General features: G+C 37.3%; 1 protein-coding gene across 2 annotated transcripts in view; it reads left to right on the top strand.

The window, feature by feature from the left end:
• Positions 1 to 25,844, top strand: part of PDE1A (phosphodiesterase 1A) — a 265,269-nt gene that overhangs the window by 128,705 nt on the left and 110,720 nt on the right. For both annotated transcript variants that reach the window (XM_062188736.1, XM_062188745.1), the window contains exon 2: positions 25,556 to 25,669. In XM_062188736.1, coding sequence (XP_062044720.1) covers positions 25,556 to 25,669 — 114 coding nt within the window. The remainder of the gene's footprint in view (positions 1 to 25,555; positions 25,670 to 25,844) is intronic.

The raw sequence follows: 25,844 nt of genomic DNA, 5'->3' as shown, positions 1-25,844 counted from the left end.
GTTATAAAGAATTTAGGAAGAATGTATTATGTTTTTATATAATAGTATAAGAAGGAAAATAATTCCAGTTTTTGGAATTGTGCTTGTTTATAAGTATATGTTTGTATACAAATATAAAAGGTATGACATTAAATGTTAGGATATAAGATACGTTGTGGACATGAGGAGACAGAATATTAGGACTCTTGAGTGTGTCATGTGCAGTGGAATTGGATATTGAGATCTGGAGAAAATGTTGTTTTTGTAAGCCTGAGTTAAGCTTGCTGTAAGCTGGGTAGAACAGTAACAAGGAGTCTTATGATCCTAATGAGTTCAAAGGGAGGAATTTCATTCATATGAAATGTTTTCCTTATGGAAGATGATTTACAGCTAAAGTTAGGGCAGGAAATGTAACCAACTTGGAAAAATAAATAGATGTTAGGAGGCTGCCTTGACTTCCCCTGACACTGACCGTATTATCATGGAGCAGAGCAATAACCACAACCTAACTGAACGTGGGTCATGGAAGAAGGCTTACATAACTGGGAATGATTGGAGGAGAAGGCATAAGAACAAGATGCTGGATAGGGCACGTGAAGGGAGTAGTGACAGAAGGTTAAGATTATAGTTAAATAGCTTCTGTATTATAAAGGTAAGCAAACCTAATCACCAGAACTAGCTAACTCCCATTCAATAGTAATCTAAGCAGTATAACTCTTTGTCTGCAATAAAAGCTTCACCGTTGAGTGTGGTATGGATACAGATAAAGGACACAGGCCCTGGAGGAATGTTCTGAGAGGTCAATAGTAAATATACACAACTATGATGATAAAATGCTGGCTTCTTTTCTCAATATTTGTTTCCTATTTATTTCTCTAAAATTTCTGAACTATGTATAGAATCGAATTCTAAAATATTCAGTTGTACATAAGAAGGTGAATCAGTCAATTTCTTGTTTGTGGAATTAAAAATATTTCCTCCGTTCAGTTGCTAAATCAGACAGAGTGAACAACTGTCTAAGCTGTCATTAAGATGGGTATACTGTAGGAGTATACCCATACTTCCACAGCCTTATTTCTGAAGACACACTGACATTTGTCACACTCCGTGGATTTCTTCAGACCTATTTGGGCCATGATAGTACATAGTGAATCTAATGTAGATTCTAGATATTGTTATTTTTCCCTTCTTAGCAGCAGTAGCAACAGCATCTGCCTAACATCTGGTTCTTTCTTAGAACAGTTGATTATTAAAGCTCCAATTGAGTCTCCTGGTCCACATGGTTAGTGTTTAGATAGGTTTCTTGAGATTGCTTAGCTATTTTATTGACATCAGTTTGAAGTTGTATGACCATTTGTTCCACTGGCTTGTTTTAAGTAGTTTCTGTGAAAAACAATATTCTTTTAAATACTACCAATACAAAGTACTCATTAAAACATTCTTCAGGTTGATATTTTTCATGGGACAGCTTAATACCAAATTACAATAGGAAACCAACATCTGTGTTACAAAACCTCAGAGTATCAAACTTTCAAATTAAAATATTCAAGTACCCACTGGAAAAAATGCATTTTTGAAGTATGAAAACAGGAAGAATAGTGGCAATTGTTAGAGCAGAGCACAGAGATCAAGCATAGAACTTTCCACAGGAGAAGAAATGAGGCAAAGCTTTCAAGTTTTAGAAAAAATGCTTCCTAATCTAAAATAATTTGTCAAACTATCAAGTGGGAAGACAAAGGTTTTTAGCACCCAGAGACTCAGAGATTTATGTCACAAGCACATTTCTTGGAAATTAATGGAGAATGAGCTCTTTCCAGGAAAATAGGAGAATTCAGAAAGAAAGAAGTCATAGCATTCAGAAACAGGAGATCCATAAAAGACTGTGGTCAAGGGAGGCTTAATGGAGAGAGTCGTGTATCAGATCTGGGCTATAATGCACTCATGTGGGAGCCAGGAGATAAAGAACTCCAAAATAGAGATCCCCAGAATAAAAGGAAATTGCTACTTAATATTTGGAAGATGTAAATGGGACTGAAGGGTCAATTTTAGATAGATATGGATAAAATAATGCTAGTAATTAATAATACAGGTAAGTTTTTTTAAAATCCAGGTATCAAATATACTCTTCCTATACAATTCAGCTAGGAAACATATTACTTTCATATGAATAATCAACTAAATATGATCATTAACTACTGATAACAGTATCATAGGGGCAGGCATTTGATGGAGTGCTTAACACATTGCTTGAAGGACTTCATCTCATATCGAGTATCTGGGTTTTTATTCCAGCTTCTTATTAAGGTGGACCATGGGAGGCAACAAGTGATAGCTTAAGTAGGTGGGTCTCTACTAACCATGTGGGATAACTGGACTGGTTTTCACTCCCAGTTTGACTTTGTAGGGCATTTAAGAAGTGATTCAGTGGATGAAGGATCTATTTCTGCTTTTCAAATAAATGAGCTTAAAATTTTAGAAAAACAGGTTTTAAAAGAGTATTATATTGGGACCTTATTTATTATTGGGACCTTAACGTTAGGTAAAATGGCACAGACATATAAAAAACTAAATCTCATCTACCATAACAGGAAGTCAATAGGTAATATCCTATATTGATAAACCAAGAAATAACAAAATAAGCACACTATTTTAAAATGTGGAGGAAAAACCCTGAAGAAAAACAAAAATACATTAAAGGAGATGTCTCTGATGAGAACTTAGAGTGAGACTGAGTGGGTGAATAAACAGCTAATTGTTATAAAAGGATTTCAGACACAGATGATATTTATATAGACGAGAGAGACTGATTAAATGTATTCAGTTATGTATTATAAATTACTTGTAAATTAAATATGTGAGTGTAATTTTGTGCATGATTTACTCTAACAAAGGTATTTTTAAAGTAAATGCCTAAGAGTCAGAAAGAAAAAAAATTCATATTTTTTATCTTATAATTAAACCCTAGAATTTTGAATCAGGGTAGGAAACTGGAGTTGATATTTTTCCAAACCTATGTACATGTTCCTCTTCTATCCAGAAGAGGAAAGCAAGATTTTAAAAAGATGAGCATATGAGGTACAATCTACAAGAAAGTTTTCTGTTTCCTGTAACCAAAGGCATTCTGCTTTGATGGTCATTGGCTCCTCAAGGAAACAACCCTGAAGAAGACTGATAGCACCTGGGCCTTTGAGTGTGGCTCTCCAACTTACTGCTCTCTATCTCTGGGAACATGAAAGATGCAATTTCTATACTCTGGAGTTATTCAGGGAGCTGGAAGTAGGCATAGCAATGAATTTGGTCAAAGTTTAATCCCAAAAGGGCATGGACTGTAAATAAATAAGGAAGCACACACAGAATATTAACTTTACCTTATTCTGTGAGGGAGGGAACCCTCTGCTGCTATGGAATAGACATGCTTTGCAAGTGCCTCCATGTCACAATGACTTAGTGCTTGCCTAAGAAGCAGAGGTTTCTTTTCTTTCACCTATTGCAGACTGTTGTTGAATCCTTTGACTATTTACAGTGAACATTCGTTGCCTATGTAAGATTAGAAACTAAACTAAAAAATGAAAATCTATTCAAGAATCTTGTCTCTATTTTCATTATACTCTGGTTACTGTTTAATAGGAGATAATTTGTAGGGAATCTCTAAGACTCTAAAAAGTCTCCCTTATTTACTAGTATAAGGAATCTGAGTTGAAGAAAAAATCTAACTTTGGAATTTCAACTTTAAGCTTTTACATTAATGCTTCTGTTCTTACCATCCTGTACAAATCTGCTTAAACTGTTTTTGGCCTTCTTTAAAATATTAAAATAATTTTGAAAAAATCTAAAACTTTCTTGGGTTGGTCCATTCCACCAGGCTTTTTTTTCCCCACAGTTTAACCATTGCTGAGCTATGCAGGTTTGAACTTACTAGGATGAGGGCTGTTTCTGAAATGTCAAGCAGGTGTTGACTTGTAACTAGCTCTTACATTTGGATTAACATAAATCATTCATTAATTTAAAAACTTAGCATTCAGCATTAAATATATGTCTGATTTTGAAGTATAATGCATGACACACATGAAACCAAATCTTCAGTTACTATCATACCCAAATCAAAACTAGGAAGGAGCCACTAAAAAGTGATTTCCGAATTCTTCTGATATGACAGAAACACAGAATTTGTTGATGATGATTTTTAAGGGTTCTCTTTGGATGCTAAAACTCCCAATAAAGGTTACCAAATCATATAATTGAAGACTTTGGTCAGCATTTGTGGTTGAATATTTAGAAAAACAACATCAAAAGCTTATTTCTTGGGTCATCTTCCCCAACAAATGGCTGAGTGCTTGTGTCATAACTACTGGGAGCTTTGAAATTAGAAGATTTAATTCTTTAAGCATGTTAAATCACATCTTTAACTGCAGATTAGCCTTTGCCTTTGTGTGCATTACAATTTTTGTTGGGATGAAGGAATGGGTTAAGAATTCAAGACTTTCCCAAGAAATCAGACCATTTAATCACCACAATAAGGATATTTTATGAAGAAATCTTGACCATCCCCATCATCATCATAACCACTTGACCAGATCACATATGGTAAATATATAATAGAGGGCATGGACTTGACATCTGTCTAGTACTGTGGATTAACTAACATTCACAGGGTGATACTTGTCAATCATTCACTGTAATCTAGTCATGGTAGGCACATGAGAAAAATGAATAAGAACTTTTACTGGTTTTGTGAACCATTCTGTGTGAAAAGTTTTTTGATAATGTTAGAGTACCATATTATTTTTTTCACATCAATTTAATTTCATCCGAAATCTCCACTGAAATTCTGTAGCAATGAATCACAATATAGATGAAACTGTATTTCTCTTGGGTAAGTTGGAGGAGTTTGCAAGTTATGGGAAAAACTGGCCTAGAAAAGTTTTTTGCTTGCTTAGTATATCATTCCATGTTTAAAATCAGAAACTTCCTGGTTGAATTACTCATCTTTTTGTCTATTTGTAGGCAGATAGACTGATGAGGGAAGCAAAACTGTGTCAAGGATCCTGTGCCTGTGCCGTGCAACTATGGTGGGCTCCTGGATATACCTGATGCTTTATATTTTTTGAGTATTTTATTTTTGTAAACCTTAAAAATATTCTAATTTATTTAATGATTTACTCTGAAAGACAGAGTGATAAGCGAATGGGGAGGGGAAGTGGTAGGAGAAGGGTGATAGAGAGAACTTCCATCTGCTGGTTCACTCCCCAAATGACTGCAACAGTCATGGCTTGGCCTGGCTGAGGCCAGGAGCAAGAAACTCCATGGTGGGCCCTAAGCACTTGGACTATCCTATGCTGCCAAAGTTTTTATTTAAACCGTTAGCGGTAATGATGGAGATCAGTGACAGGTTCAAAGGACATTTAGGAAGGTATACATAGATAGTGTTCTGAAAAAATTGCAGGGTTAGATTCAAAACTGGCTAATGACTAATGAGGTCATAAACTTGTGAAGTCTGTTTTACCAGATAGGAATTATTTTCATCCTTACCAAACAAAAGTCTCCAAGTTAACAAATAGCTTCCTTAGTCAACAGCAAATAATGAGGTGAACTAAATACAGTTCTCCATATAAACCTTGGTTTGCTTTGCCCCTAATATGACAGAGAGGACATACACTCACCTTTATGCCTGATTTACCAAATCCCAGAAGAAAATTGCTGCTACTCTCTAACTACTGTGTGTTATGATTCTGAGTCTGTTTGCCCTTGGATTGATTCCTTGCTGTATCCCTGGTCTGCTGTGCTTTATAGCACCCTCATCTGAATTTCTCAGGTTCCTGTGTCAGCTGCCAACTGGCTGGATTTGGCAAATGGAAGAAACAGTCAGGAGGTCTGGGATAGGTGAGGAGGAAGGGAAAAGCCAGGTTATTTTCTCCCTCTCTCCCTTCCTCCCAGAAGCCTCCCCTTACATCAACTTTCCTCTTCTGTAATACAAGATTCCTCTTGGACAGGCCCTCTGGTATCTCTCTCCTCTGCCAGAACCCCCAGAGTTTCTACAGTTTGGTAAACCAACTCTCCTCCTCTGACCCTTGAGAAGTTCCTGCAATGGCTTATTTCCCTGGTTGTTTTATCACCTCCCATCATACAAGGAACTGTTCCAAGAACTGAATTTTTAGTCTTAGATCAGAGTTGTTTTCTTTTTCTAGTTATGCAATGACTGATTCAGTTTGGGAGTGTTTTATTTATTGTTTATCCCATTGTTAAGATGTACTAAATTTGTGACTCAATAGGTTTGCCATGATACACTCTCAGAATTGCCATTGTCAATGTCAGTGTAACACTCCTAAGATTTAGTGAAGTGAGAATTATTTGCAGTGATCCTGAGAGATTATGGATATGAAAGCTACACTCCAGAGGCACAGGAAATTCTGTAAAGTCAAACATGAAGTTTTTCTCATCCAATTTTGGTGGTGTCTTGAAGCCAAGGTATTCATATGAACAGGTGAGAGAGAGAATCACTCAAATCAGAGGGATAAAATAATTTTACAAATACAATAATCATCACAATAAAAGCCATCTTCTCAATCAATTCATTTGAACTCAATTTTGCCTGCTTATTTTGCCAAAGAGTGTGGAGGAGGACTGGCCTTACAGGAGACTCTTCTTTAAGTGACTCATTTTTCCTCTCCTTGAGTGTCAAGAGTGACAGAAGGACTTCTCTGCTCTCCGATAGTGTCTTCCATGGAAATATTTCTGTTTACAGATTTTCATATGTTGTGCAATCTATTGTAATTGGAAAAATTCCATGTTGACTTTTCTCTCTGTAGTTCTATGTTTTTGTATGCATAGTTCTCTGAAAATCTATTTTTATATGCCTTTCCTTCTCAGTGTATTTTTGGAGCCTGCATGATACTGCAGTAGTTAAGAGCAAGTGTCCCAAGTTACCTGCTCTATTTGTGTCTTCCCTAGCATCCCCCCAATCTGTATGCGGAAATCCCAACCTGCCCCCTGACAAGGTGATGATGCGAGGTTGCAGGGCCTTTGAGAGGTGATTAGATCATTGGTGCCCATGTAAGGGAGGCTCAAGGAAGCTCATTCACTCCTTCCATATGAGGTTACGGTGAGAAGACAGCCACTATGAAACTTGATGAGGGCCCACTCTAGCTACTGAATTTGCCCACATTCTGGTCACAGATTTCTTATACTCCACAACTGTGAGAAAGAAATTTCTGATGGGTTAGCACTGTGGCGCAGCTGGTTAAGCCATCGCCTACAGTGTCAGCATCCTGTATGGGAACTGGTTCAAGTCCCAGCTGCCCCACTTCTGATCCTGCTCCCTGGTAGTGTGCCTGGGAAAGCAAAAGATATCACAAGTGCTTGGGCTCCTGTAACCAAGTGGGAGACCAAGAAGAAGTTCCTGACTCTTGGCTTTGGATCAGCCCCACTCTGGCCATTGCGGCCATTTGGGGAGTGAGCCAGAGGTTGGAAGATATCTCTCTCTCTGCCTTTCAAATAAACACACACACACACACACACACACACACCTCTCTCTCTCTCTCTCTCTCTCTCTCTCTATATATATATATATATATGTGTGTGTGTGTGTGTGTGTGTGTGTGTGTGTGTAAAGCAATTTCTGTTGTTTACAAGTCACATTCAGTATATGGTCATTTTGTCACAGCACCATAGATAAATTAGACACCACTTTTAAACAGTTCAGTGTTATTTTCAATGAACTGGTGCTGAGATTGCTTTCTCAGTTTACATTGTCACAGACATTCCTGTTTTTTAGCTCCTTCTTACTTCTGAGTCAGCCCTGTCTCACGGGACTCTTGACCCACCCATCTCCTGTCTGCTCCCTTTCATTATTTCTCAGGCACATTTTGGGTAGTTCTACAAAAGTCATAGGAAAATATTTTTCTCTATTGTGATTTTGTAAAAAGAAATATGTGATAAATTTAGTCATTATACATTATTCCACTCATATTTTAGTGTTTCCTCATATTTCACTTTCTTTGTTTCACTTAATATGTTTCATTTTTGCATATACCTCAAAACAAAAACGTGTGCTTGTTTTCAGTCAGTTCAGTAAATGAGCAGGGAATATGCAATGAATAAGTATATATTTAATTTTCTTGCTAAATCCAAGTTTCTTTGATTTGTGTCACATCTGCTTAAAAATGCCTAGAAAAACTGGACTCAATATCACTCTGAATTCATAATTGGAATATTTTGCACCCTTTCAAAAATATTTTTTTTCAATTCAAGAGGAAGTTGGACATGGTGGTATTTTTCAGTCATTTATGATTGTTGTGAACATTTTTTCCTGTTTTTTTTTTATTTAGTAAATATAAATTTCCAAAATACAGTTTATGGATTACATTGGCTCCCCCCCCCCATAATTTCCCTCCCACTCGATCCCTCCCATCTCCCGCTCCCTCTCCCATTCCATTCACATCAAGATTCATTTTCAATTATCTATATATACAGGAGATTGATTTAGTATATATTAAGTAAAGATTTCATCAGTTTGCACCCACACAGAAACAAAAAGTGTACAAATACTGTTTCAGTACTAGTTATAGCATTACTTCACATTGGACAACACACTAAGGACAGATCCCACATGAGAAGTAAGTACACAGTGACTCCTCTTGTTGACTTTATAATTTGACACTCTTGTTTATGGCCTCAGTACACTTCCTAGGCTCTAGTCATGAGTTGCCAAGGCTATGGAAGCCTTTAGGGTTCGCAGACTTCAATCTTACTCTGACAGGATCATAGTCAAAGTGGAAGTTCTCTCCTCAATTCAGAGAAAGGTACCTCCTTCTTTGATGGCCCCATTCTTTCCACTGGGATCTCACTTGCAGAGATCTTTCATTTAGGTCTTCCTTCCCCCCCCACCCCAGAGTGTCTTGGCTTTCCATGCCTAAAATAATCTAATGGGCTCTTCAGCCAGATCCGAATGCCTTAAGGGCTGATTCTGAGGCCAGAGTGCTATTTAGGACATCTGCCATTCTATGAGTCTGCTGTGTGTCCTGCTTCCCATGATGGATCGTTCTCTCCCTTTTTGGTTCTATCAGTTAGTATTAGCAGACACTAGTCTTGTTTGTGTGATCCCTTTGACTCTTAGACCTATCAGTGTGATCAATTGTGAACTGAAGATGATCACTTGGACTAGTGAGATGGCATTGGTACATGCCACCTTGATGGGATTGTGTTGGAATCCCCTGGCATGATTCTAACTCCACCATTTGGGGCAAGTCCGATTGAGCATGCCCCAAAGTGTACATATTCTCCCTCTCTTATTCCCACTCTTAAGTTTAACAGGGATTACTTTTCAGTTAAATTTAAACACCTAAGAATAATTGTGTGTTAATTGCAGAGTTCAACCAATAGTACTAGAACAAAACAAAGAAAAAATACTAAAATAGATAAAGTATTACATTGTACCTCAACAGCCAGGACAAGAGCTGATCAAGTCACTGTTTCTCATAGTGTCCATTTCACTTCAACAGGTTTCCCCTTTGGTGCTCAGTTAGTTGTCACCGATCAGGGAGTACATATGATATTTGTCCCTTTGGGACTGGCTTAATTCACTCAGCATGATGTTTTCCAGATTCCTCCATCTTGTTACAAATGACCAGATTTCATTGTTTTTGACTGCTGTATAATATTCTATGGAGTACATGTCCCATAATTTCTTTATCCAGTCTAATGTTGATGGGCATTTGGGTTGGTTCCAGGTCTTAGCTATTGTGAATTGAGCTGCAATAAACATTAATGTGTAGACAGCTTTTTTGTTTGCCAATTTAATTTCCTTTGAGTAAATTCCAAGGAGTGGTATGGCTGGGTTGTATGGTAGGGTTATATTCAGGTTTCTGAGGAATCTCCAGACTGACTTCCACAGTGGCTTAACCAGTTTGCATTCCCACCAACAGTGGGTTAGTGTCCCTTTTCCCCCACATCCTCTCCAGCATCTATTGTTGGTAGATTTCTGAATGTGAGCCGTTCTCACCGGGGTGAGGTGAAACCTCATTGTGGTTTTGATTTGCATTTCCCTGATTGCTAGTGATCTTGAACATTTTTTCATGTGTCTGATGGCCCTTTGGATTTCCTCTTTTGAAAAATGTCTATTGAGGTCCTTGGCCCATCTCTTAAGTGGGTTGTTTGTTTTGATGTTGTGGAGTTTCTTGATTTCTTTGTAGATTCTGGTTATCAACCCTTTATCTGTTGCATAGTTTGCAAATATTTTTTTCCCATTCTGTCAGTTGCCTCTTCAATCTCCTGACTGTTTCTTTTGCAGTACAGAAACTTCTCAATCTGATGCAATCCCAATTGTTAATTTTGGCTTTGACTGCCTGTGCCTCCAGGGTCTTTTCTAGGAAGTCTTTGCCGGTACCTATATCTTGCAAGGTTTCTCTGATGCTCTCTAATAATTTGTTGGTGTTGGGTCGTAGATTTAAGTTTTTGATCCATGTTGAGTGAATTTTTGTGTAAGATGAAAGGTAGGGGTGTTCCTTCATGATTCTGCATGTAGAAATCCAATTTTCCCAGCACCGTTTATTGAATAGACTGTCCTTATTCCAGGGATTGGTTTTGGATCCTTAATCAAATATAAGTTGGCTGCAGATGTTTGGGTTGATTTCTGGTGTTTCTATTCTGTTCCATTGGTCTACCCATCTGTTTCTGTACCAGTACCATGCTTTTTTGATAACAACTGCCCAGTAGTATGTCCTGAAATCTGGTATTGTGATGCCTCCGGCTTTGTATTTGTTGTACAAGATTGCTTTAGCTATTCGAGGTCTCCTGTGTCTCCATATGAATTTCAGTGTCATTTTTTCCAGATCTCTAAGAAGAATGTTTTCGGTATTTTGATTGGTATTGCATTGAATCTGTAAATTGCTTTTGGAAGAATAGACATTTTGATGGTATTGATTCTTCCAATCCATGAGCATAGAAGATTTCTCCATTTTTTGGTATCCTCTTCTATTTCTTTCTTTAAGGTTTTGTAGTTTTCATCGTAGAGATCTTTAATGTCCTTGGTTAAGTTTATTCCAAGGTATTTGATTGTTTTTGTAGCTATTGTGAATGGGATTGATATTAGAAGTTCTTCCTCAGCCATGACATTGCCTGCTTATACAAAGGCTGTTGATTTTTGTGCATTGATTTTATATCCTGCTACTTTGCCAAACTCTTCTCTGAGTTCCAATAGTCTCTTAGTAGAGTTCTTTGGATCCCCTAAGTAAAGAATCATATCATCTGCAAAGAGGGATAGTTTGAGTTCTTCCTTCCCAATTTGTATCCCTTTAATTTCTTTTTCTTGCCTAATAGTTCTGGCTAAGACTTCCAGAACTATATTGAATAGCAGTGGTGAGAGAGGGCATCCCTGTCTGGTACCAGATCTCAGCGGAAATGCTTCCAACTTTTCCCCATTCAATAGGATGATGGCCGTAGGTTCTTCATAAATTGCTTTGATTGTATTGAGGAATGTTCCTTCCATACCCAGTTTACTTAGAGTTTTCATCATGAAAGGGTGTTGTATTTTATCAAATGCTTTCTCTGCATCTATTGAGAGAATCATATGGTTTTTCTTCTGCAGTCTGTTAATGTGGTATATCACATTGATTATTTTGTGAATATTGAACCATCCCTGCATACCAGGGATAAATCCTACTTGGTCTGGGTGGATGATCCTTCTGATTTGTTTGTGCATTCTATTGGCCAGAATTTTATTGAGGATTTTTGCATCTATGTTCATCAGAGATATTGGTCTGTAATTCTATTTAAATGCTGCATCTTTTTCCGGCTTAGGAATTAAGGGGATGCTGGCTTCATGGAAAGAATTTGGGAGGATTCCCTCTTTTTCGATTGTTCTGAATAGTTTGAGAAGAATTGGATTAGTTCTTCTTTAAATGTCTGGTAGAATTCAGCAGTGAATCCATCTGGTCCTGGATTTTTCTTTGTTGGGAGGGCCTTTATTACTGTTTCAATTTCTGTGTCAGTTATGGGTCTGTTTAGGTTTTCTATATCTTCTTGGTTCAATTTAGGTAGGTTGCGTGTGTCCAGGAATCTCTCCATTTCTGATAGGTTTCCCTGTTTGCTGGCATACAAGTCCTTGTAGTAATTTCTGATGATTCTTTTTATTTCTGCGGCGTCTGTTGTTACGTTTCCCATTTCATCTCTGATCCTATTGATTTGGGTCTTTTCTCTTCTTTTTTTAGTTAGTTGGGCCAATGGGGTGTCAATTTTGTTTATTTTTTCAAAAAACCAGCTCCTTGTTTGGCTGATTTTTTGTAATGTTTTTTTTTTGATTCAATCCTGTTTATTTCTTCTCTGATTTTAATTATTTCTCTTCTCCTACTAGATTTGGGTCTGGTTTACTGCTCATTTTCTAGATCCTTGAGATGACTTGAAAGCTCATCTATTTGGTGCCTTTCTAATTTCTTGATGTAGACACCTATTGATATAAACTTTCCTCTTAACACTGCTTTTGCTGTATCCCATAAGTTTTGGTATGTTGTGCTGTTATCCTCATTTATTTCCATAAAATTTTTGATTTCTCTTTTAATTTCTTCTATGACCCATTGTTCATTTAGGAGCATGTTGTTCAATCTCCATGTATTTGCATATGCTCTAGGGATTCCTGAATTGCTAATTTCCAATTTCATTCCTTTGTGGTCTGAGAAGCTGCATGGTATGATTCTAATTCTTTTGAATTTGCTGAGACTTGCTTTATGGCCTAGTATGTGGTCAATCCTAGAGAAGGTTCCATGTACTGCTGAGAAGAATGTAAATGCTTTATGTGCAGGATGAAAAGTTCTGTAGATATCTGTTAGATCCATTTGGGCTATAGAGTCCTTTAAATCTACTGTCTCCTTGTTGATCTTCTGTCCTGTTGATCTGTCTATTTCTGAGAGTGGAGTATTGAAGTCCCCCAGTACTATTGTATTGGGGTCTAAGTCTCCCTTTAAGTCCCTTAACAAATCTTTTAAATAAACCGGTGCCCTATAATTAGGTGCATATACATTGATAATCGTTATATCTTCCTGTTGAATGGATCCCCTAATTATTATATAGTGCCCCTCTTTGTCTCTCTTAACAGTTTTTGTGGTAAAGTTTATGTTGTCCGATATTAAGATGGCTACGCCCGCTCTCTTTTCATTTCTGTTGGCATGGTATATCTTTTTCCAGCCTTTCACTTTCAGTCTGTATGCATCTTTGTTGGAAAGATGTGTTTCTTGTAAGCAGCAAATAGATGGGTTTTGTTCCTTGATCCAATCAGCCAATCTGTGTCTTTTAATTGGACAGTTCAGGCCATTAACGTTCAATGTGACTATTGATAAGTAGTAATTTGCCCTGCCATTTGCCAAAGATATTTTCTAATATCTGGTTTGATATTCCTGTGATCTTTTGCTGTGAGGTTTCCTTCCTTTACCTTCTTTCATATTGATGACCGTGTTTCTGTGTTTCTGTGTGTAACACATCTTTAAGCATCTTTTGCAGGGCTGGATGAGTGGCAACAAATTCTTTCAATTTCTGTTTGCTATGAAAGGTATTTATTTCACCTTCATTCACAAATGAGAGCTTTGCAGGATATAATATTCTGGGCTGGCAGTTTTTCTCTCTTAGTACCTGGGCTATGTCTCGCCATTCTCTTCTAGCCTGTAGGGTTTCTGATGAGAAGTCAGCTGTGAGTCTAATTGGAGATCCTCTGAGAGTAATCTGATGTTTCTCTCTTGCACATTTTAGAATCTTTTCTTTCTGTTTCCCTGTGGTGAGTTTGATTACAACATGTCATGGTGAGGATCTCTTTTGGTCATGTTTATTAGGGTTTCTATGAGCTTCCTGTACTAGGATGCCTCTGTCCTTCTCCAAACCTGTGAAATTTTCTGCTACTATCTCACTAAAAAGGCCTTCTAATCCTTTCTCTCTCTCCATGCCTTCTGGAACTCCTAGAACCCAAATGTTGGGTTTTTTAATAGTATCCTGTAGATTCCCGACAATATTTTTTAGATTTCTAATTTCCTCTTCTTTTCTTTTGTTTGACTGTATACTTTCCTGTTCTCTGTCTTCTAAGTCTGATATTCTCTCTTCTGCTTTGCCCATTCTGTTTTTAAGGCTCTGTAATGTCATTTGATCTACTGTATTCTTCATTTGATTATGATTTCTCATCACTATCACAGTTTCATGTTCTACTAGTTGCTTCATTTCATTTTGATTCCTCCTTAATATTTCATTTTCACAAGAGAGATTTTCTATCCTGTCCAGTAAGGATTTCTGTAGTTCAAGAATTTGTTTTTGAGAACTTCTTAATGTTCTTATCAATCTTTTGAGATCCGCTTCTTGCATTTCTTTGATCTCATCATCTTCATAATCTTGAATTGGGGTGTCTTTTCCATTTCAGGGTGTCGTAGTGTCTTCTTTGTTCTTGTTTCCTCGGTTTCTGCATTTGTTTGGCATTGTGGAGATATTCTTTTGTTTCTTTGCTGTGGTGTTTTTTCTCGTTATTCTATGACTCTAGATTATGTGGACTGTCTTCTTTTGATGGAGCCTTAGAGGGTTGAGATGGGTGTGGCCTGAGAGCTCTGGCTCCTCAGGATTAAGGGTGTGTGCCAAAGGTGACACTCCCAGGTTAGGTGTGGTAGATCTCTCTCTCTTTATTTCTTTTTTTTGATTCAAAAGGGAAGTAATTCCACACAGCTGAGCAGAATTGGAGGTAGTTAGCAGGCGAATGATATACCCACAGGAGCCAGAGATCAGAAGCTCTTTCCCAAGGACCACATAGGGAATCTATGCTGCCATCAGTGTGGGCTCAAATTCTCCTGCAGTCTCCCACTAGGTTGCCAAGGTTACCGAATTGTAGCGTCTCTGGAGAGTACTCACGTGAATTCCGTGAGTTCTCTCCCCCACCGCCTCTTTTTTCACAGTCTCAGTTCATTAGCACCACAGATTCACTAGGTCCTAATCTCCTGTTATTTCACACACACCCCACCCAGAGTCAGGTTTTTCTGCTAGGCTCAGGGCTGGTGCAGGCCTGAGGTCCCTGCTTATGACATATGTCCAAAATGGCACCTGCTCTTTGTCTTGCTCGCCTTTGAGAGGTGAGCGGAGAGAGAGAAACACGTGTCCGTATTGGTAACTTTTTTTTTCCCTCTCTCTTCTAGTTAGCCTGGTGAACTTTTCCCCATGGGGTTTCAAGCCTCGTTCCCTCTAGTCTCCTCTTTCCGCTTGCCTGCCAGGCTATTGTGGTTCAGCTAACCTCGCGTTCCAGCGCGGGTGTGTTGAGTCTGCTGCTGGTGTCCCGAACTATGGGCTCCCACGCTCTCCATGCAGGTCCACTGTGAATCATTAGTTCTGGAAGAGTTTCCTCTGCTGTTTCTTCCCCTACTCTTCCTTGAACCTGCAGTATCTCCACTTTTATTAAACTGTCTCTTCCCGGACTATCAGTGTGCTCCCTTCCTATTCCGCCATCTTGCCGCTCCTGTTGTGAACATTGTTTCTAAAAGCACAAGTAAAGGACGTAACATCTAAGTCACATGTTTTGTAAGCAGAATATTGGGAACTATGTCGTTAAAATTCATTTTGTTATTGTTAAAATGCAGCCATCAATTCCCCAGAAGTAATTAATCTCAATATATAGTTTTTAGAGTTCCTCTTTCTAAAGGAAAAAGTATACTTCCAAATAATATGCTCTTACTATAACCCCCTTGACTTTAAAATCCCATCTCTACAGTATTTTCAACAAACCGATAGGTCTGTACTGAAGGTCTGTACTGAAGGTCTTTGGTATGTGGGCATGATGTTGTAGGTTGCATACAGATTTTTGACAAAAAGATAGCACACTCAAAATCAGTAACTTGAAGAGCAGTCAATGGGAGTATTTAAAATTGTGTGGAGTTCGAGGAACCAATCAGGAGAATCTACCACTTCTGGGCTGGTAACATGGGACTTCAGTTGTGTGTTAACATTACCAGACCTGAGGTGTTATGGGTTGGTCCCTCTAGATTCTCCAGCTACCCAAAGACAAAGGCAAGAGATATGGAGAGAGAGAAATATAGAAGGAAAACTATGAGGAGAGGACTGCCTAACAAGTGATCTCCTATGGCGGATGAACTTTTAGACAAAAACAGAATAATGTGCTGATTTCTCTCTTCTCTTTCCTCCTATCTCCTTTGATGTTTCCCATTTGTGAAATTCAACTGGATCCCTGATGTAACCTCTGCATGTCAGTCTCTCAGGACAAGAGACCAGAAGAACAGATCCAAGGGACAAATGAAAAATACTTAGTGCAGAGTGGCTACCTGTGTTAAGTGCTACATATGAGTCCAAGAGAATGACATAAGATATGAAGCTATGGGTCTGCCATGTGTGTAACCTATTCCTACCCTTGCTCCCTGGTATAAGCACTTTACTAATAGTTGAAAGTCACTAATTTTCTTCATTAGAACACATAGCTTTAGATAAATTCCTGTATATTAAATTTTAATAAATATTTATTGAAACATTTAATATTTAAAAGGAAGTCCTTGAATCTACATGGCTCATGGTATTTCAGAGGGGTAGCCTTAACCCAGCAAAAATAGTGGCTTCCTTCTTTGGAGTCAATTTGTTCTTATTTTTGTTTTTGCTTTGTCTCTAAGGAGGAATAAATTGATATTAAAAACATTGCTAACTCATTGAATGTTTGTATCTCAATGCCTAAAAGGAATTTTTCAACTTTCTAGGAATTATGCAATGTTCATTTCTGAACATATCTTTAAAAGTCAGTATCTCTTAAAGTCATAGTTTATCTAAATTGTGATTTTTGGAGAAAAGCAAGATTATGCATGCTTTTTTAAAAAAAGCATACTTTTCCATCATTTATAGTCATCTCTCCGTATTTGTGGGTTCTGCTTCTTTGATTCGATCAACTTTGACTAAAAAATATTCAGAAAACAGTGAATTATATCAATACCAAACTTGTGAAAACTTCTTTTTCTTGTTAAGTATTCCCCAAACAATACAGCATCTCAATAATTTAGATAACATTCACATTATATTAGGTTTTATGTGTAATCTAGAGATGATTCAACATATGTGGGAGGGTGTATACAGGTTATATACAGACACCATATAGCAATTTGACTATCTGTAGATTTTGGTATCTGTAGGAGTTCTGGAAACCAATATCCCCCAAAATACTAATTCTGTCCCATTGGGATTTTTTGCATTTTAAACACAAATTGTAAACATTTTTTAAGGCCAGTGTATTTGCCATACTTTTTTATTTATCTTTTTTTTTGTTTATATCTTTTTAAGATATCCAACTACATATGTAAATATATACATAAATTAATGTATAAGTGATTACTATAGTCAAGCAAATTATCCATTATCTCACATAATTACATTTGGGGGCAGCAGTAGTAAAATGTGGGGCAGATGTTCAGCTTAGAGTGTTTTTTTAGTAGAAAATTTTTATTTAATAAATATAAATTTCAAAAGTACAACTTTTGGATTATAGTGGTTCTTCCCCCACTAAACACCCACCCATCCACAAACCATCCCATCTCCCACTCCCTCTCCCATCCCATTCTTCATTAAGATTCATTTTTAATTATCTTTATATACAGAACATCAACTCTACACTAAGTAAAGATTAACAGTTTGCACCCACACATTCACACAAGTATAAAATACTGTTTGAAGACTAGTTTTACCGTTAATTCTCGTAGTACAACACATTAAGGACAGAGGTTTTACATGGCTAGCAAATGCATAGTGATTCCTGTTGTTAACAATTGACACTGTTATTTATGATGTCAGTAATGATTTGAGGCTCTTGTCATGAGCTGCAAAGACTATGCAAGCCTCTTGAGTTCACAAACTCTGACCTTATTTAGATAAGGCCATAGTCAAAGTGAAAGTTCTCTCTTCCCTTCAGAGAAAGGTATGTCCTTCTTCGATGGACCATTCTTTTCACAGGGTTCTCACTCACAGAGATATTTCATTTAGCTCAATTTTTGCAACAGTGTCTTGGCATTCCATACCTGAAATACTCTCATGGGCTTTTTAGCCAGATGTGAATGCCTTAAGGGCTGATTCTGAGGCCAGAGTGCTGTTTATGGCATCTGCCATTCTATGAGTCTGCTGTTTATCCCACTTCCCATGTTGGTTTTGTGCTCTCCTTTTTAATTCTATCAGTTAGTATTAGGAGACACTAGTCTTATTTATGTGCTCCCTTTGACACACATCCTATCTTCATGATCAGTTATGAACTTAAACTGATCACTTTTTTTTTTAACTTTTATTTAATGAATATAAATTTCCAGTGTACAGCTTATGGATTACAATGGCTTCCCCCTTCCATAACTTCCCTCCCACCCGCAACCCTCCCCTCTCCCGCTCCCTCTCCCCTTTCATTTGCATCAAGATTCATTTTCAATTCTCTTTATATACAGAAGATCAATTTAGTAGAAAGATTTCAACTGTTTGCACCCACATAGAAACACAAAGTGAAACATACTGTTGGAGTACTAGTTATAGCATTAAATCACAATGTACAGCACATTAAGGACAGAGATCCCACATGAGGAGCAAGTGCACAGTGGCTCCTGTTGTTGACCCAACAAATTGACACTCTAGTTTATGGCGCCAGTAACCATCCTAGGCTGTTGTCATGAGTTGCCAAGGCTATGGAAGCCTTCCAAGTTTGCCGACTCTGATCATATTTAGACAAGGTCATAAAAGACAGAGTGAGGATAGTAACCAATGATCCTAAGAGTGGCATTTACCAGGTAAACTGATCACTTTTACTAGTAAAATGGTATTGTTACTTGCCAACTTAATGGAATTTGGAGTCTTATGGCAAGTTTTTAGCTTTACCTTTAGGGGTAAGTCTGAGGGAGTGTGTGCTGAACTGTATATCTCCTCCCTCTCTTATTCCCACTCTTTTTTTTTTTTTTTTTTGCTAGGCAGAATTAGACAGTGAGAGAGAGAGAGACAGAGAGAGTTATATAGACAGTGAGAGAGAGACAGAGAGAAAGGTCTTCCTTTCCATTGGTTCACTCCCCTAATGGCCGCTATGGCTGGTGCTGCTCCAAACCAAAGCCAGGATCCGGGTGCTTCCTCCCGGTCTCCCATGCGGGTGCAGGGACCCAAACACTTGGGCCATCTTCCGCTGCCCTCCCAGGCCACAGCAGAGAGCTGGACTGGAAGAGGAGCAACCAGGACTAGTACCCGGTGCCCCAACCGGGACTAGAAGCTGGGGTGCCAGTGCCGCAGGCAGAAGATTAGCCAAGTGAGCCACGGTGCCAGCCCCCACTCTTATTTTTAACAGTGATCAATTTTCAGTTGGATTTAAACACCTAAGAATAATTTTGTGTTAATTAAAGAGTTCAACCAATGGTATTAAGTAGAAAAAGAAAATACTAAAAAGAATAATAAAATAGTAAGCTGTTCCTTGACAGCCAGGACAAGGGCTGATCAAGGCATTGTTTCTCATAATGTCAGTTTCACTTTTAAAGGTTTCCTTTTAGGTGCTCAGTTGTCACAGATCAGGGAGAACATATGATATTTGTCCCTTTGGGACTGGCTTATTTCACTCAGCATAGTGTTTTCCAGATATCTCCATTTTGTTGCAAATTCTGGATTTCATTTTCTTTATTCTAAAGTAGTATTCTAAAGAGTACATATCCCATAATTTCTTTATCCAGGCTTCTGTTGATGGGCATTTAGGTTAATTCCATGTCTTAGCTAATGTGAATTGAGCTGTAATAAAAATTGAGGTACAGATAGCTCTATTATTTGCCAATTTAATTTCCTGGGGTAAATTCCAAGGAGTAGGATGGCTGGATTGTCTGGTAGGGCTATATTCAGATTTATGAGGTATCTGCAAACTATTTTCCACAGTGGCTTGGAGTTTAAGATGCCACCTGGAATACTTATATCGCATATCAGAGTGCCTGGTTTCATTCTCAGCTCTTCTTCAAATTTGTTTCCTACTAATGCATCTTGGTGGCAACACATAATAGTTAAAGTATTTGAGTCTCAACCACCTGTGTTGGAATCTTGAAATGAGTTTCTGGATTCTAGCTGCTGTGTGCATTTGGGGAGTAAACCAGTGAATGGGAGATCCCCCTACCCTGCTTCCCTCAATTTTTTAAGGTACATAAGTTCTAATTTATTAGTCAGTTTCCAGTATACAATATACTAGTAATTATAGTCCTCATGCTGTACATTTTAATCTTGATTCCATTTCTCCCCATTTTCTTCCATGATATAAAATTTTTAGGGGGATTATTTATCCCATAAAATAAAGGTATTGTGGAGCTTTGCAAATATATATGCTAAGAAAAATGTCTAAATATACTTTAAATCTATAACCAATTCCCTGCTTTTTAGACTACTGTTAGGTCTTTTTTAAAGATTTTATTTATTTATCTGAGGGATAATGTTACAGAGAGAAGAAAAGACAGAACAGTCCTTCACCAGCTGGTTGATTTCCCAAATGGCTGCAAAAGCAAGAGCTGGGCCAGTCTGAAGCCCAGAGCCAGGAGCTTCCTCCAGGTCTCCCACACAGGTACATGTGCCCAGGCACTGGGCCATCTTCCACTGCCTTCAGCAAAGATGCTGGGCACAAAGTGGTGCCCACATTGGATGCCAGTGCTGCAGGTAGAGGTTTAGCCTACTACACCATAGCACCGGTCCCTGTTGTTAGATCTTAATTCCCCAAGCAATGGTGAGTAAAGTGGACAAGATCATTTTATTATGTAATGGGTTGTTGGTTTTATTTTTTATTGTTTTAGATTCCAAAGAAGCAAGAGTTACTGAAAATGACATGGCTTCTTGTTCTGACAGCCCCCAACATGTGATTCCATGTACTGCTGATTATGGTCATATTTTAATATTAATATCCAGCATAGCTATTATTTTTTAAAATATTTTATTTGAAAGTCAGAATTACACAGAGAGAGGAGAGGCAGAGAGAGAACGAGAGATGTCTTCCATTTGCTGGTTCACTCCCAAACTGGCAGCAACGGCTGGAGCTGTACTAATCCGAAGCCAGAATTTTCTTCTGGGTCTCCCATGTAAGTGCAAGAGCCCAAGGACTTGGGCCATCTTCTACTGCTTTCCCAGGCCACAGAAGAGAGCTGGATCAGAAGTGGAGCAGCCGAGTCTTGAACCAGCGCCCACATGGGATGCTGACACTTCAAGCCAGAGCGTTAACCCGCTGCACCACAGGATTATCCCGCTGCACCACAGCACAGGCCCCCATAGCTATTATTTTAACTTAACCTCTTCTGATTCTTAGTGAAGACTTAAAACTGCAAATTTGTTTCTCCTTGAGATTTGGCACTTTGTCTTTTTAAAGAAAATTGTTCACTTCATCTAAGTTGTAAAATTTATTGATATAATGTTGCTTATTTTAATAATTTCAAAATTTATCTATTAATCCTATTATCCTTGACATATTTGGGTCATTTTCACTTATTTTGATCTTCATTATTGATCATATTTCCCACTTTTTGTATGCCTGGTAATTTTTTTCTATAATGAGGAAAAGAGCTGAAATGATGCTAGAAGTGAGAGAAATTTCAGTGTTGTTAGTGAGCAATAAATTAAGTGTGGCTTAGTTTCTAAGCAGGGAGAGATCATAAAGAATGAGCATCTTCAAAGGACTTAAAAGTTTGGAAGCATCCTGGAAATGACTGGTAGCTAAAAATGATTTAGACAATTAAAGATGGTAGGGATGTGGGAGGAAGGAATTCCAGTGAAAGACAGGAACTTGAATCTAAGATGATATGAGAGTTTCTGAGGAACTGAGACTAAACCAGCTTACTTGGAAATTAGAATATGATTGAAAGAAGTAATGGGAAATACATGCATTTCAACAATTGGTGCAACCCCCAGATTGAAAATATCTTGAAGACAAGTAGTGTGGTGCATACACAGATTCCCATGCATTATATTTGTGTGTGTACCTTTATATATGTCCCCATGTATGTGTCCCTGAGTGTAGTAACTTGTTCCAAATAATCATTGATTTAACTGAATTAACACCTTTCTGGCACTACTGTTTGCTTAGTAACAGCTAGTTTATATTGCTTGATAGGATGACTACTAATTTGTGTTATTACCAAACACAAGAGCCAACAGAATTCCCAGTCCCCAGACTGCTGAGTCTGAAACTTCTCAGGGTAGAGCATCAAGAAACTATACTTACCCTGAAGTCTGAAAACAAAACCCACACACCTCGGCCAGACATTAAGAGCGCTATTTTCTGCTCAGCTTTAACATCTTAATGAAAGAAATCCAATAATTATTTTTTAAAGTTTTTAATAAATTAAAGGAACTTGCTTATAGTTGCATATTACTTTGTGATTTCTTCAGCTCTGAGAATTTGTCCTAGGAAATATGGCTTATTCTTCCTTAGGTGGGAGCTAAAATTAAAAGAAAAAAAAAAAAGCTCAATCTGAACAAAGAATGTTGGGAGAGGTAGGAAAGATAAAACATTCTTGGATTAAAAATATAGGGGAACCTGGGTGTGGTTCACTAATTGTGCCAAACATAACATGAGATGTGTATAGAGGAAGTGGAGTGAAAGGTGATAGAGGAACTCTTTGTATTATTATTTCACAATTTTTGCTTTGTACATTTAAAACTATTCTGAAAAATCTCTAAAAAGGTATATATTATGAATTAGGTAAATGGTATCGTCTCAATAATACAAAAAAGTTACACAGATGTATTCAGTAAAAACTTAACATGTCAGAACCTACTGGTTGAAAATGTTTGATTATATGAAAATGATTCGAAAAAATGTTTGTCATTGTGCTCATATTATCTATGAAGAAAGTGAAATACTAGCCTAAGTAAGATCCCTAGAAATACCACATGTACAACTTGATTACACAAGCAAATTCACAATTATGATAATAATTATATGAATTATTTCATTACCCTAGTATTCTAATTAGAAATACTCTTTAGATATTTGTTTTCGATTTATAGAAGGAGAGATGTGTGCTATTAATTAAAACTTGTTATGTGTAGGCAAAGAAGAAAACAGGAGTAATACTAACCCAATGATTATATGCAATCCAGTCTTTTGGCTTAACAAAGTGAGTTTAGGTGTGTGACAGGATGCACTTTTACCGAGTTAGAGCAGTGTCTATTTAGACATTCTAACGGATGGTAAAATTTTCTGAGATATCTTTCCCCACAGAAGTTCTTGTGTTGGATTATAGGTTTATACTGTCATGAGGGAATGATAATGGATAATATTTTGTTTTCAAACCACATTGAGAGGTCTCCATGAAACAGCATGTTTATTGTGCAAGGATTATAGCCTCTTTAGGTCACAGGGTTGTAGTTTTGGTTGCTGATGGGATTATTCCCCTGCAGGTCATTATGAGTTAGAATGTGCTCCTCTGTATAGACTTCAAGGGGCTTCCTCCTCTTGTTTTGTATGAAGATTTCTCCATTCTTGAGTTCTTTGTTTGGATTTATTATTTTTTATTTATCAGTCAGGATTGGATTCAGCTAGACATAAAAGAAATTAACGTGATATTGGTTGTACTGTATCTGAAAAAAGTCCAGAGGTGGGCAAATCCATTCAAGTGCAATTTCACAGCATGATGTTCAGGCCCCTCCGCTCATGGCCACTTATCTGCCATCCTTAGTGTAGCTTCTACCAGTTCATCTGATAACCCCAGAAACCAGCTGGACTACCAGACGCTTTCTCTGCATCCAAGCATTGCGGGTGGGAAAGGTAGGCAAGCAACTCCTTCCGGCTGAGTTAGTCCCCTTCAAAATAATTGTTTTGAATATTTTATCATATGACCATATCTAGCTTTAAGAGAACATAATAAAATACTTTTTAGTGTGGAAAATTATTAAATATAAGCAGAGTGCAGAACTTTAGAAACAGGAGGCAACAATCTTAAGTACTTATGGTTTTTAGAACACGTCCTACAACCAAGTCATACTCAAATACTTTTCACAAGAAGGATGTAAGATAATATATTTTTTTACCATGGGAAAAAATTTTTACTTATATAAAGGGAAAAAATTTGATATAACTCATATATACAGTTTATTTTTCATTTAAATCCACTCTAATCACAGATTTAATTCACAGCTAATTGTAATATTCAACAAGTAAAAAAGCCATTGTAGAGCTATGGCAAATAATTTTTTTTTCTTTTGCTTTAATGAATGAAAGAATTTTACTAAATATAATCTCTGGGGTCACAAAAAGCAATACAAAAATCTAGAATCCCTCCATGTGTTGCTCTGTTAGCAACCGTAGCCAGTGTTTCAGATGAGCCTGAAAGCCAGGCCTATTTTTCCTTTCTTAGTAACATGTTTTAGTTGTTATTTTTATTGTGCTTTGTTTCACACTTAGCTGACATTTAAGGGTCTATAAAATTTTTCAATGATGTTGCCTGCTAATATTTTATCCCATAATAGGAAATTGTAAAAACATTTACGGCTCCCTGAAAAAGAAGTTTTAATATAGATGTAACTTTTTTCCATGAAGAAATAAAGTGTTTCTTGTGGGTGGGGGAAATATCAAACACCTTTTCTGAAATTCCTAACTTGTCTCTGTATCCTAAATCTTGACTGGAAATCATCCAAAATAAATTTTCAGAAAATCTGGTAGGTTGCCTCTAATATAGTGCCTCAAAGTAGACAGTCTATTCTCTTTGGAAGTACCTGTAAATGGGTGTGCAATTAAATCCTTTCTGATGATTTAGGAAAGTAAATTGTCTTCCTGTTGCACACTTATTGCAAGTAAAGAATGAGGAATATTTATTACTTATCTGCTTAGTAGAAGGCAATGTTTTCAGAAACATTTAGTTTACTATTGAATGCATAAAGGGTTCCAAAAGTATTACACATTTGATGTAATTTGTTCAATGTCACTCTTTGGATATCTATTGTTACACAACAATTACCCCAAATTTAGTGACTTTAAACAATAGTGTTAATTATACACCGTTTCTCTAAATCAGGAATCTAGACACAATTGTGTCCTATGCTTTAAAATTCCTCCGAGAGCTGGAACACATCATCCTATGGGCAAAAATGAGAGAAAATACTTTCCAGGATTGTCTCATATGAAAAGCTTTTGTACTAAAAACATTCAGCACATATTTTTTTTTTTTCATTACAGCAAATGTGTAGGAAACTTTTGCCTTTCATCTTTGTTTCTATTGCTATATCCGGTGACCAATAGCTGCGTAGCAGTCAGAATAGCACCTTTAGGTATTCTCCTAGCAACAATCCTGAGGAACCAGAACCACCACAGAATTCTGTTGTTAGGAATGTCTGTAATGTCTTCATTTTTCAAGAAGACTACTTAAAAGGTGGCACTTTAGCTATGTGTACCCTTGATGTTACTGACAGGTAAGTATAGTTTTTACAAATTGCTGAAATGGTAAATATTAATCTTAATTATACCAAAAAATCTAAAAAGAGTTATGTTTGATGACCTAGAAGTAATGATGTTAAAGTTGTATTCAATTTGTGTATTTAATATTATACTTTTTCGCCATGTAGTTATAAGACATATCTTTATTTCTTTCTCTTTGGCAATTTTTTTAAACAGATTAAGATGCTTAGTGAAGCAGCTGGAAAAAGGTGATGTCAACGTCGTGGACTTGAAGAAGAACATTGAATACGCGGCCTCTGTGCTGGAAGCAGTTTATATCGATGAAACCAGGTGGCTTTTCACTCTCTCTTCCTCTTATCTTCTTTTCCTCTCCTCTTTGTTCCTCTTTCTTAACCCCTCTTCATCACAAACAAGAATTGAGTGCTTCTACACACCCTACTAAAACATAAAAGGTTTTCTTCATACAGTTGGATTAAAATTCATCTGAAAAATGCAAGTTTTAATC

Source organism: Lepus europaeus, chromosome 1 (assembly GCF_033115175.1).
Source record: "Lepus europaeus isolate LE1 chromosome 1, mLepTim1.pri, whole genome shotgun sequence".
Lineage (NCBI taxonomy): Eukaryota > Metazoa > Chordata > Mammalia > Lagomorpha > Leporidae > Lepus > Lepus europaeus.
This window is presented reverse-complemented; position numbering and strand designations above follow the sequence as displayed.